Genomic DNA, 12,893 nt, shown 5'->3' on the forward strand with positions numbered 1-12,893 from the left:
TAATGATTACACACATCATTAATTCAATTTACATATTGTTATCATCAAACCAATATATTTATTAAATATTAAGTGTTAAAAAACCAAAGAAGACTTTTAGAATTACCAATTTAAAACAAGTCAATTTTTATGGTGAAGAAACTTATTTAATCAACTCTTCAAATTCTATACAAACCTCTTTGTTCTAAAAACATCATATTCTCAACATTTAAAAGCTTTATATTTATAGTTGTAGGAGATATTATTATAGTTTTTCTTTTTACTATCAACAATTACATCTAAGGTTTCAATTAAAAATCATATTCAAAGAATCAACTAGAAAACACATTTGAAAAACCTAATAAAAAATAAAATAATTCAGAAATCTAAGAAACGATTTTTAAAAAAAATAAAAATAAAAATGGAAGTAGACGGTTGAAAAGAAAAACGGAGGTGAAGTGAATGTGGCAGAAGGATAAGGTGACGATAAACCGGAGAAACATTGGTGTCTGTCATCACTGTGAAATTGGAAACAATGTTAGCTTCTTCTCTTTCCTTCCTTCATTCCTGCGGATTCCCTTCTTCCGCTTCTTCTTCTTCTTCCTCTTCCTTATCTACACTATCACAACCAAACCCCAAACCTTTCGTCGTTGAAGCCAAAGTTAGGACCCGAAGGGAAGACAGAACTGCGCGCCACACGCGCATCAGAAAGAAGGTTCATTCACTCCCTCACTTTCCCCGCTTTCGGTTTTCATTCTCTAAAGTTTAAGCCTTTTCTTTGTCAGGTTGAAGGGACACCCGAGAGGCCGAGGTTGTCGGTGTTCCGATCCAACAAGCACCTCTCTGTGCAGGTGATTGATGACACCTCAATGCACACTCTTGCTTCGGTTTCCACAATGCAGAAGACCATTGCTGAAGAGTTTAATTACTCAGCTGGCCCCACAGTTGTGAGTTCTTTTGATTTTGTTACTACCTAATTGTGTTCGGCATTGGCTAGGAAATTAATAGATTTCCCATTTTCTTATTGAAAGACTATGGTTTTATTACCTCGAATACGATGACCCAAATGGTATCCAAATTGCTATGCTTTTGTTTCTGCCCTTGACTTTGAAAAACCCCTTTTTTGTCTCTGCATTTTTTACATACCGGAACTTTCATCCGTCTAACTATGATATGTTGCTGTAGAGTTACTTGTTGATATGTCTAACAGGGGGAGGGGTCAAAATTCTTGTGTTTCATGATCAGTATGCTGTTAGAGATATTACGAAGTAACTGTCTGTTAACTTAAAATTAGTTATGAATGTTTGGTTATTTACAATTGCAAGAATGATGTATTACAATTGACTTCATGTTGTCATAAGTCATTGCAATTGTCGTTAATTTTCTTTCTCTCTGTTTATTAATAAACTGGATGGAATGCCTTTTAATGTTAGCTACAAGATCTTTTCTTGGATATAAATTCCAAGTGTCACATTGTAGAAACTGTACCGTTAAAAAATACCACGGCCAAGTTCAGTGTGTGACCATATTCCAGAAGATTTTTCTCTTGCCAAATTGATTACGGATACTAAGGAAAGCCCACACCTTGGGTTCTTGAGTATAAGGATGCATGTATCCTTTGTAGTAATCATTGTAAGTCAACTACATGAGCTGCTGTTGAATGTTTTATTGGCAATCTTTGCATTGGTTTGGTAATGAGTTTCTGGAAATTGATTCTTGCATAAGTTATCTCTGAATCTCTGATTACGATGTACTTTCTCCGTGCCATTTGAATTGCTTTGTTTTTATTTGGTTCACAACATTCTATATAACTATAGAAGAAAGAAACAATTTACATCTATAACACATTACTTTTAACTGGCCCTCAGGTTTCATATAGTTTCATTATTTTTCTCAGATTTTTTAATGTATATACTAAAAGCATGATGCAAAATGTCAAATGAAAGCTTCTACCCAACAGTGGGTTTTTCATGGTTTCCTCAGAAGAAGAATACTCCTGTAACTCCTTAAGCTGTGTACTGGATGATGGTCCTGACCCTTTGAATTTTTTGGTTTCAGGAAGTAGCAAAAAGGATGGGTGAGATCATTGCAAAGTCCTGTTTGGAGAAGGGGATCACTAAGGTAGCCTTTGATCGAGGGGGATACCCATACCATGGCCGTGTTCAAGCACTTGCTGAAGCAGCTCGTGAACATGGCCTAGATTTCTAAATGAAGTAGTCTCTGTCCTTTGTATTTCATGTTTCAATTTGTAACCCGAGGTTTTAACAATTCTTTATAATGACATTTTCCTCATTTCCTGCTACTTAGATATGATCCCGATGGCTCTTATTCATTCATCATTTTCTTTTTAGTTGAAAAGACTATTACATCTAGTCACCCCATAAATGTTGATAATGATTATATAGTGTTCAACTCTTACAAGCATAAAAGTTTTGGAAAATATGTGATATTTAGAAGCTTACAGAAAGCAGCAATCTATTTATAAAAAGCCAAAGCAGGAAACTGGAAATAGACTAAATCATTTCAAGCTATAAGTATACTTTAAAGAAGAAATGTAATCTGAATTTTTGAGCATATAAATAGGCCTAGCCAGTGTTATATGAAATCCCAGTACCCATTTTGTCAGCTTTTGCTTAAACTGACTTGGTTTATTACTTGCCTTTCTCATCCAACATCACACTGCATGCTGCATCTTCCAGAGGAATAATCATCAAAATAGTTCAGATAGAAGTGTATTAATAATTGCATGCTGCATCACACTGTATGCTGCATCTTCCAGAGGAATAACCAAAAATTCTATGAAACTTGGAATAGAGGATGAATGATTCAAAGATAGTAGAAACTATCTGTAGGTAGTTGAAGACTCCCTGAATAGCGTAGAAGATGTTGGCTATAGATGCTCCCAAAAAAATTATACTTAAATATAGATTTTTGACTTAAATGTACCTACAGACCCATGACTTGATTTGAATAAACAAGTGTTTCACAACATATTGAAAAATTACCTTCCTAAATTTTATAAAGAGTGCAATACTGTTTTTGGGTGAATCAAAGTTCAGATAGAAGTGAATGTACTATTTTAAAAGCTTGCAACTTGTATGAATTGATAAATTTTTTTATTTCATCTTTTCTTTCTCTACATTTAATTCATTTCTCCTATTTGTTTTCATCCTGATAATTTACTTTTATCAAAGTTATCGTAATTTTAGTTTTTTCCTTGAAGGACGGTGCGTATTCTAAACTAATTCGTTCATAAGTTAAAGAGAATTTTAAATTAAAACATTAAGAACCTCGCATGACTTCGCAAACTCATTACTTTTATTTTAAAATATTTTCCATTTGAAAAAATATATATTTTTACATATTTCGTAAAAAATGACACTTTAAATGTATGCACTAGTATTAAAATTGACTCTTTTTTTCCGTGTTAAAATAAACCTGCGGACAAAAGTTTGTATGACATTAAAAAAAATCAAGAACCATCAAATCCATCTTGTTTAGCTACTTCAAGAAATTTTCCACCGAATTACAATTCTTTTCCACAACGAACAAACGTGAAGGATTAAAAGCTAAGAGATGTCATAAAAATAGAAGTGGAACACCAACATAATAGATAATCAGTTGTCCACATATTCAAATACAGGAACAGTTTAATATAGGGTGATCAGAACACAGCATACTTCCTAAACGTACACAGATACAAACACTGTTACAGACCATTTCAGGTTCAATAGCTGTTACATAGCTATGTTACATATAAAAACATTTATAGACTTCAGAACCTAACGATATAATTATATCAGTATACATGATTCTACATGCAAATATATGATCTTCCACAATATCACAGGACATAACATAGAACAAACACCAGTAATGCTCAAGAGGTAGAGACAGTTGGATGAAATTCCTCCTCTGCTCGGTTCAAGGAAATCAGTTCTGGGGCATTGTCAGCACAGAAGTTGTTCTCTATGTTATCAGCCACTTTAGTGGTTGATGAGGAAGGATAAGGGGCTTTGCTACCCAGCCTTTAACCAAAAAAATTATACTAATAAGACCATAAACAAAATAGGAGTCTCTAAACTGAACAAATATTAGAAACCCCCATTAAACATGGCAGGTAGATAGTACCTATCTCGCCGCTTCTCAAGAAACCTTTGAAGTGAATGCCTGCGAGCTATTGGAAATTCTAGAGAAAGATGATGCAAAAAGCCAAAAGTGATTTGAATGTTTGTCACATTAAAATATAAGACAATGCAACTGCTATATGAGAAATTATAAAAGACTACCATCTCTATATCTAGAATGAAAAAGGAAAATTATCACCTTGCAGCCTGCAGATGGAATTCGTTTGTGAGGCAGCAATATTGTTGGTGATTGCATTTGGAGAAGAAGGCCTTGTGGGAACAGGTGAAATGAGGGTAGATTGGGTACCAATCTTCTTCACTTCAGTAGACTTGGCAGCAGCAGCAGCAATAAGCATTATTTCATGCACCTGTTTGTATAGAAAACGATGATTAGGACTGCATTATAACATGTGAAGTTACAGACTGGATTGAAGGCACATAGCTACAAAATTCATTTGTAATGTAAAAGTGCAGCAAGGCCATACCTTTTCTGCAGGGATTCCATCATAGACACAAACACTCCCATTGTAGAAGATGGTAAGCTGGTTTGTACTAGGAATCACTGCATTAAGTCCAGATGCTGGCACTGACCTAAAAGAGAAATAATAAAAAATAAATATACAACCGATCATAAAAACACATGTAAACGCATTGGTTAGAATGAACTTGACAGAAATTGCATATTAGACTTCACAGAATCATCGATACTTTAATCCTAAAATTTTAGGTGATAAGTTTTTTATCAAGAGATGTGTCAAGAATTAATTTTTTTAATTGAACTCCAGACAGATTAGTATAGGAGCATTCTTGTTTTAGTTTTTTTCAAACGGAAATGGTTCTTTTTCAAAAGCTCCTTCAAGAAGCTATCAAAATCAAAGTCTCTTTCTCACGAGCTGATCCAAATACTAGCTTAAATACGTGTCTTAACAATTGTTGCTGAAGAACATTGCAGGTAGCTAGGAAGCCTTTGACTCTAGGTTCAATTTCAAAGCCGTAATAGTTAATACACATATCAATAGGCTTTAGTACCACCCTTGTTAAGAAAGGGTGATGCACATTAAAGCCTTTCAATTGCACCTTAACAGAATGTAGGTGTAGATGAATTTCATCAATTAAAGCATAAAAAACTTTGCTATGCTTTAAGTTAAGTTTATCCAAATGAAAAGGGTATTCTGCTGGTAGACAATGTGTGACTAAAACATAAGAAGAAATAGGGAGATGATTTGAGGCCTGTATCTTTAGATTATCTAATAACAGAGGTTAAATCCCAATTGCTTCCTAGGATTTTTTTATATATATAAGGATTTTTATTTTGTATTCAAATCGACAGGGAAGGCGATGTATCATATTTGTCCTGCAAGGATTTTCAAATTGTAAATTGAAAAGGCATTAAGTCAAATATGCAGAATGCTCTATTTCCAAATGAATCCATCCATTATCCATTGAAAAAATAAATGCAAGAAGGATTTTTTAATCTAGAATAGGCATTGACTTCAAAATGAGTCTCTAGTGAACAATAAAATAGCCCCAACTCATTTACTTAGAAATAAGAGGACATTTGTTAGAATGTTTTTAGGATATAATTAGGCATACTTTAAAATACTGCATAAAATTTATGTTCATTCCAAAATTAGGGGGAAAAACGACAAAAGGATGCTGCGAAATTTTATACTTGAAAGAAGCTCAGAAAGAGGAAATGTTGTACTTGAAAAACAAAGATGCTTTGAAATAAAAGGGTTATTGATTAAACAGTGGGTCAAATTGAGATTCAAGTTCAAAAATACATGGGATGGGTTGGCCTATGGAGAAAATTGAAGATCTTAAATCATATAATATAAAAAAGTTCCATAAGTAGGTATTTTAGGTCTACTTTCAAAGTGATTGGGTGATTGATTGAGACCTCGTATAATTCAAGCCAGAGGAGTTAAATGAAGAAATGTTTCAGGTATAATTCATGATAATAAAGTACCTATCTTAGTCAAAGCAAAACTTCTACAAGACAGTTGAAGAAAACAACAACACTCTACAGTGAGAGTGTTTAGTCAAAATTTTCCAACCTAGAGAACAAAAAAATGATGAAATAACACGTGCAGCGAATGTAATAGAATTAAGCTAAATGAGTGAATAACAAAAGAAAAGATAAGACTAGAATTCTAGCAACGACAACAAAATGGAACAGCCCCTGCTTAGGGAAACTCAGAAAATTGCTTCAGGTGAGGTGGTTTGATTCTGTGAGAGAGGATAAGCAGAGGTTCCGATTAGTAAAGTAGATCAAACAAAACTTGAAGAGAAAACATTAATCATGATCAAATGTCAAATTCTTCCATGAAAAATCAGTTTTTGATAGAGTTAAGCAGTACAAATTGATCTATATAGCAGATTCCACCTGACAGAATAAGGTTAGGTTGCTATGCCCAAGAAAATATTCCCTCTTCCAATTCCCAGAGTTTCATTATTGCAAAGGACAAAAAACCTCACCCAAATGAAACCCCAAAGCTTTCTTAGCACACATAACTTAACCAATCCAGAAGATGGGTCCAATTGAAAAGTTCTCTCAGTTCATCGGTAGGGTTACAACCTGCAAGTACAAAACCCTCATCTCCTACCGTTACTTTTTCCAGTCACACAAATCTCCAGCGCCAAACAATACCCCTTTTCAGTCATCACAAAATACTCTAATTATTTTTTAGATTTTAATCAATAAAATGCCAACACATGACCTAATCGCATATGGGTCCTCTATCTCACCTCACATATACGGAAACCCTTTTACTAACTCAAACAAAACCACTCTTTTATCCTTCATCCATAGCATATCAGCCTTCACACAAACAAAAAAAAAAATTGCCCTAGATCATAAAAGGGTAATTTCAAAAATACAAAAAATTGAAGAAAAAACAAAAAGGAAAGAACTTTGTGAAAAGAGAGTGTGTGTTTATCCAAAGAAAGCAAGACAAAATAGTTGTTGGCAACGTACTTGTTGGTTGAGGAGTCATTCATATTGGGTTGGACCAGGTGGTGTTCATCCATGTTGGAACAAACTCCTTCAGGTTTCTCCACAGTAGAGGGAGAAGATTCTAGAAGGGAAACCTCAGACTTGACAGTGACAGAACCACCCATTGTTGGGAGAAAAACTAGAGAGAGATCAGAAGGTGGGAAGGGGAAACTGCGAAGGAGGAAGGAAGAGATAAGAAAAAGATGAATATCTGGGGAAGCGTGTCTGGGAATTTTCAACGCGTCGAGAAAAGCAATGTACCTTCCTGTAATCTGCGGCGTGACCAACCATTGATGTTGCCTACTTTTTTAATGAAGCATGTGTTTTTTGTGCTTTCGATTTTTATTTTCTTTATTTGCTAACTTTATCTGTTGCTTCTTTCTAGTTTGCGTCTGTCACAAGTTGCGATCACATGGTCACTGGCCCACTGAAAATTCCAACTCTGACTTTCAGTTCAACATTGTTTTCATTTTAATTTGCTTTTTATTTGATTTTCAAAATCTTATATTATAAATAAATACATCTATTTATAATCATTTGGACTTAAGCATTATCGTGCATTTATATTTAAGTTTATCTTGGCAAAAGTAGACATGTACATAATCTTTTTAAGGGGTATTCTTATTTTGCAGTTTAAACATGTTTAAATTACTTGCCTTTCTATGCAATTAAATATTATTTGGTAGATAATTAAGTAGATATAATTAATTAAAATTAATTGGCTTAAACATATACAATAGTTATCCATTCTATACTTTTTTTTCTTTTTGAATTGAACCGTTGATGATTAGATAAAACTATTATAATATATGAAAAATAAATACTAATAAATTTATTTTATTATTTCTTTTCTTGACAAGTATTTTCTGAATTAGATTTTTAATCATTTAATATTTTTAATTATTTTATTTATTTTTATTTTGTTGTCAAATATGTATGGAATTGTTTTATTTTCTTATTTGTAATATCTATTATAATATATAAAAAGAAAAGACTGGCAAATTTATTTTATTATTTATTTTATTTTATTTTATTGATAAATATCTCAAAAATTAGTTTTTTTAGTCATTTAATATTTTTAATTTTTTTCTATTTATGTTTATTTTATTGTGTTGTTTTATTTTTTATTAATTTATTTTATTTATTTATATTATTTTTGTTATCATATGTGTATAGAAGGTACTTCTATTATCTAATAACTGGTAATAAAAAAATAAAATACTAAAAAAATTATTTTATTATTTTATTTTGTTGACAGCAGTCTTAAAAATTAGTTTTAAATCCTTTGACATTTATAATTTCTTTTTTGTTTATATTTATTTTGCATGGTTATTTTACTTTTTTAATTTTTTTATTTATATTTATTTTGTTCTCTCACGTGAAAATTATTTTACAGTTCTATTTATTTATTTTATTTTTTAGTTTTATTTATTTTGCTATCACATTATTTTATTTATTTACTCATTTGTTTTATTTCCTGATTTTTTTTATTTATATTTATTATTTTGTCATATATGTATATAATTTATTTTACCTTTTTATTCATTTATTTTATTTTTAAACTAATTCACATTTACATGGATTTATTTTGTTAATGAACTATCTATTATCTATTATTTCTTATATATAAACTAAACTAAAAATTATTATTTATTATAATATAATACAAGAGGATATTAAAAAAGTTACATTCTTATCCATATTTATTCTATTGATAAGTTTTTTAATTGTTAGGTTTTTTTGTCATTTGATATTTTTATGATGTTAGCTATTTACTTCTATATTACTTTTTTTCTTTAATAATATTTCATTACCTAGTAACTTAATGAAATTAAATTTAAAAAATATTTTTGAATTTTATTTTATAAAATACTATTGCCACAAATTTTCATTTTAAAATATAAATAGAATTTTATGAAATAGATCTCCACTCATTTTTCATAAACACTTTATCTCTCTAGAAACAAACTCTTTTTCTGAGTTCTGCCTTCTCTCTAAAATTCTTCATCACTGAGTTGTTTGTTCAAAAATTAGAGAGCGCTTAGGTAATCTTGAAGTCGTGAGCTCCGAAATCAACCGATCAAAATCTGTTTTCTTCAACGGGTAAGTGTCTTCCCCCTTTTCTCGTGCATTTGGAAGCTGCGATCATGCAATAGAATTGTTGCATGTAGCCTTCTTGTGTTTTCCCTCAATCTTTAACCAAATTTAGGTTCTAAGAAACTGTTCTCTATCATCAATTGATGAATTTCTAGGTATTTCTAAGTTTCTCACAGTTCAAGAGGCTAGTTGAATCATCTTGGAGCTGGGCTGCCAATTAGAGGTAAGGGAAGCTAGGGTTCATTCAAATTGGTAATGTGATTGAATGAAAAGAATTAGGTTTTGATTTAACTGCTAATAGCTTTGCATGTGTGAACTGTATGAACAAAAATGATATTCTTGGTGCTAAAATTCTAATTTCTATATGTTGGAATTGTGTTTCTGGATATATGAATTAGGCAGCTGGGAATTGATGTATCTTGAATTGTTCTGGTTGTGATATAAGAATGAATTTGAGTTATTGGATAAGGAGAAAACTGTTAAATAGATCCTTAGACATAGGTTATGTGTTAACTTACTGTTAAAATCATTTTGAAAGAAAGTGAGGGAGTGATTTTGGGAGAATTGGGGTTTGGGACTGTACTAGAGCATTTAGACAATTTGGGCAAGTCAATTATGACTTATTAGGAGTGACAAAAGTGGTAAAAACAGTTTCTAAGTAATAGATTTAGAATTGGGTATCTTGGTTGATAAAAATGGAGATTTATAGTCTAAATCTATGCTTAATCACTAGAGAATTGGTTTAGGAAGTGTTAGAGTTGATTAGGCAAGTTAGATTCATCATATAGATTGAGTTTTGAGTGTTGGAAATTCACCAAAAGGCCTGAAACAAAACTTAGGGGTGTGAGTTCTGCAAAATCTGCAGAAAATCTGCAGAATCCACGCTTGAGCGCTCCTGAGGGGCGTTGGGCGCCCTTCAACGCGCTGTTTCAACTTAATTATGGCGTCCGGGCTCCTCCAAAGGGCATTGGGTGCCCTTTTCTGCTGTTGCTTTTGTTTTTTATAGTTTGTGGAGTTTCGGATGTCCGTTTTGGACGTTCTTTAGGTCGTTACAGAGGTTTTTGACCCTTCCGGAGCCATTGGAGAGGGTCCCCAAGCTGTTTGAATTACTTAAGTATTGATAACTAAAGATTATGAAGAAACTTGTGTTAATAAGTGATGTTTCTGTGAAAGTATGTAATGTATGAGTATGTATGAGTTATTTTTATAACATAACTAAGGATGATTGTGCAACATGATTAAGAGTATGATGTATTGCGTTGGAAATATAGTTTGAAAGCATGTGTGTACAAAGTATGGTTGATGGACGTAATTCCATGATCCTCAAGGGAGGTTACATGGTGGTGCCCTGTAGTTTGTTGTGATTGACCGTATGAATGGTCGGAGTGTCCTTATGGGGTTTATCCTGACATTCTAATGATCATCCATGCTCAAGTAGAGAGTGATGATTTATGTGGTGAGAATAGCAGGAGGTCCTAGCCCATAGGTTATTGGGTGAGTTATAACGGACTAACCTCGGGTGGCAGCTGATGGTTTTCCAGTTACTACACCACCCGGGTGCACAAACCCCTAGAACTTGACATTTCATACTAGTCCGGATGGTCAAATCACGTGGTCGGTCATTGGTGTCAACAAAATGCGTTTATTCTTAGTTTGTATTGTGTTATGGTCTTTGCATGTTGTGTGTGTGATTGTATAACATGATAGTTAGTTCCATTTAATGTATAATTTGTTAGAATATTTATTTGCTTGCTTGTGTGCATATTGTTAAGTATATGTTAGTTTGAATTTGGACTTATCTTGCATGCTTTTCAACCTAGCTTACCCTTGCATTGTGTGTGTTGTATGTGCTTGCTTTTTCCCTTACGATGATCATCCAATCCTTTGGATGTGAGCAGTAGCTGAGGATATGCCCTTGGAGCAAGCACTGGAGAATGAAGAAGATGAAGTTGTCTAGTGCTTAGGATTATTCTTAGTTGACTGATCTATTTTGAAATACCTCCTTTGTAAGTAAAGTTTTAAATTTATGGTCAATTTTGGATGATTGTAAACTTATAACTTTATTTTTATTATTAAACTGTTCTATCATATTATAATGTTTAATCATTAAAAAAAAATTGATATAATTTTTGGGATGTTACAACTATCAATTAAAAATAATAATAATCACTTTATTTTAAAAAAATTATCAACAATAAAATAATAATAATCACTTTGAACCCTTGACAGTTCGGTCTCTCTTGTGTGTACATTCAACTCTTGTAAAAAGTTTTAATTATATATGATATTTCATATTTCTCATCCATCTGTATGTTTATTCACCACTGTTTTCCTTTATTATTTATGTTAACTCCTAGAATAAATTATAGCTTTTATTATATATTTATTAGGATGTTACAATTTGTTTAGATAGTATTATTAAGGATAACACTTAGTTTGATTAACTTTTATATTAAACATTTATTTCATTGATATATATATATATATATATATATATATATATATATATATATATATATATATATATATATATATATATATATATATATATACACGTTGTGTTAGAAATTTCTCAAATGCATGAGCCAATTCTTAAATTTATGAAATAAATAATAATAATAATAAAAATACAATTTTATTATTATTAACATGACATATTGAATTTAGGGCATACCTCAAGTCCAACACTAACATGTTCTAACAAATTCAAAAGTAAAATTGTGTTTTTTCTTACACGGGAATGTTTTGAAGTAGATGACATCGATGGTTGTGTAAAGAGTTAATTTGTTTTTACTTGATGTTTTGATTACTTTTATTTTATTGCCATACTTAAATAAAAATATTATTTCATAAAAAAGAAAACTATTATTTGTTATAATAAAAGTGACATCTGTAAAGTTTTAGAAAATAAATATATTTTGGGTGGGCATTTGGCAACTGGTGATAGGTTGGAACAACTCTCTTTCAAATTCACAAAACTTCAGATTTCCAATTCATTTCATTTTCTGCATCGTTCCATCACTAACAATCCCTTTCTCTTGTGCAAAATTTTCTCTCCATCTAAACTCAAGCTTGAACATTCTGTGTTGAACAGAAGTTGATTGAGTGCTCAATCTTCAAGAATTACCAATTTCAACTGATCAATTCTTCCTCTTTCTAACTGGTGAGTAAATTCCCATTCCCCATAACCTTTAGGACTAGGATCATGCAACAAATGCTGCTGCATGTGATCATTAGCAATTTCTTACAATTGTTAGCTTCAATAAGTTCTGAAATTTCTTCTCAATTTCACAATTCTATGATCTTTAGGTAACCCTAGAATCTCCTCCCCGTGCTAGTTCTGCTGGCTATTCCTGGGAGTTCAAGCAATCTGATTAATAGGTAAGGGGAGTTAGTTTTGAGTGTTGATTGTAATTGATTGTAGGAATATATTCTGATCTTGTGTGATAAAATTGAATGCATGCATATGAAGAAATTATTTCCTGGAAATTGATGTTTGAGCTAAAATTTTAGTATGAAACTGTTTGCACTGTGTAATGTACAATGGGTATTTAATTTATGATGAATAATTGTGTATTAGATTTATTGTGATAGATGTACTATTGGATTCTGAATAATGAGGTTGATAGATTTCAACTGCATATGAGTTTAGATGAATAAACATAGTGATTTAAGCATTTTAGGCTTAAATAAAA

General features: G+C 31.7%; 2 protein-coding genes across 2 annotated transcripts; one reads left to right on the forward strand and one right to left on the reverse strand.

Annotated features, from left to right (window-relative positions):
• Positions 1–432: 432 nt before the first annotated feature.
• Positions 433–2,285, forward strand: LOC106761234 (50S ribosomal protein L18, chloroplastic). Its single transcript, XM_014644761.2, has 3 exons — positions 433–694; positions 765–926; positions 2,038–2,285. The coding sequence occupies exons 1-3, from the start codon at positions 515–517 to the stop codon at positions 2,185–2,187; spliced, it is 492 nt and encodes a 163-aa protein (XP_014500247.1). The 5' UTR covers positions 433–514; the 3' UTR covers positions 2,188–2,285.
• A 1,256-nt stretch (positions 2,286–3,541) lies between these two features.
• On the reverse strand, positions 3,542–7,464 carry LOC106762450 (protein TIFY 3). The gene is made up of 6 exons (XM_014646373.2): positions 7,363–7,464; positions 7,084–7,272; positions 4,592–4,697; positions 4,306–4,474; positions 4,111–4,168; positions 3,542–4,007 (listed from the first exon to the last, which is right to left on the reverse strand). Exons 2-6 carry the CDS (start codon positions 7,224–7,226, stop codon positions 3,860–3,862), a joined length of 624 nt encoding a protein of 207 aa, XP_014501859.1. The 5' UTR covers positions 7,227–7,272; positions 7,363–7,464; the 3' UTR covers positions 3,542–3,859.
• Positions 7,465–12,893: the final 5,429 nt, after the last annotated feature.

The sequence above is a fragment of the Vigna radiata genome, chromosome 5 (assembly GCF_000741045.1).
Source record: "Vigna radiata var. radiata cultivar VC1973A chromosome 5, Vradiata_ver6, whole genome shotgun sequence".
Classification (NCBI taxonomy): Eukaryota; Viridiplantae; Streptophyta; class Magnoliopsida; order Fabales; family Fabaceae; genus Vigna; species Vigna radiata.

Coding starts and splice junctions, on each gene's coding strand:
- LOC106761234 (XM_014644761.2), top strand. CDS start 515: ATGTTAGCTTCTTCTCTTTCCTTCCTTCATTCCTGCGGATTCCCTTCT. Junction 695..764: donor ACACGCGCATCAGAAAGAAG/GTTCATTCACTC, acceptor TTTCTTTGTCAG/GTTGAAGGGACACCCGAGAG. Junction 927..2,037: donor ACTCAGCTGGCCCCACAGTT/GTGAGTTCTTTT, acceptor TTTTGGTTTCAG/GAAGTAGCAAAAAGGATGGG.
- LOC106762450 (XM_014646373.2), bottom strand. CDS start 7,226: ATGGGTGGTTCTGTCACTGTCAAGTCTGAGGTTTCCCTTCTAGAATCT. Junction 4,698..7,083: donor AATGACTCCTCAACCAACAA/GTACGTTGCCAA, acceptor TTTCTCTTTTAG/GTCAGTGCCAGCATCTGGAC. Junction 4,008..4,110: donor CTTGAGAAGCGGCGAGATAG/GTACTATCTACC, acceptor TTTTGGTTAAAG/GCTGGGTAGCAAAGCCCCTT.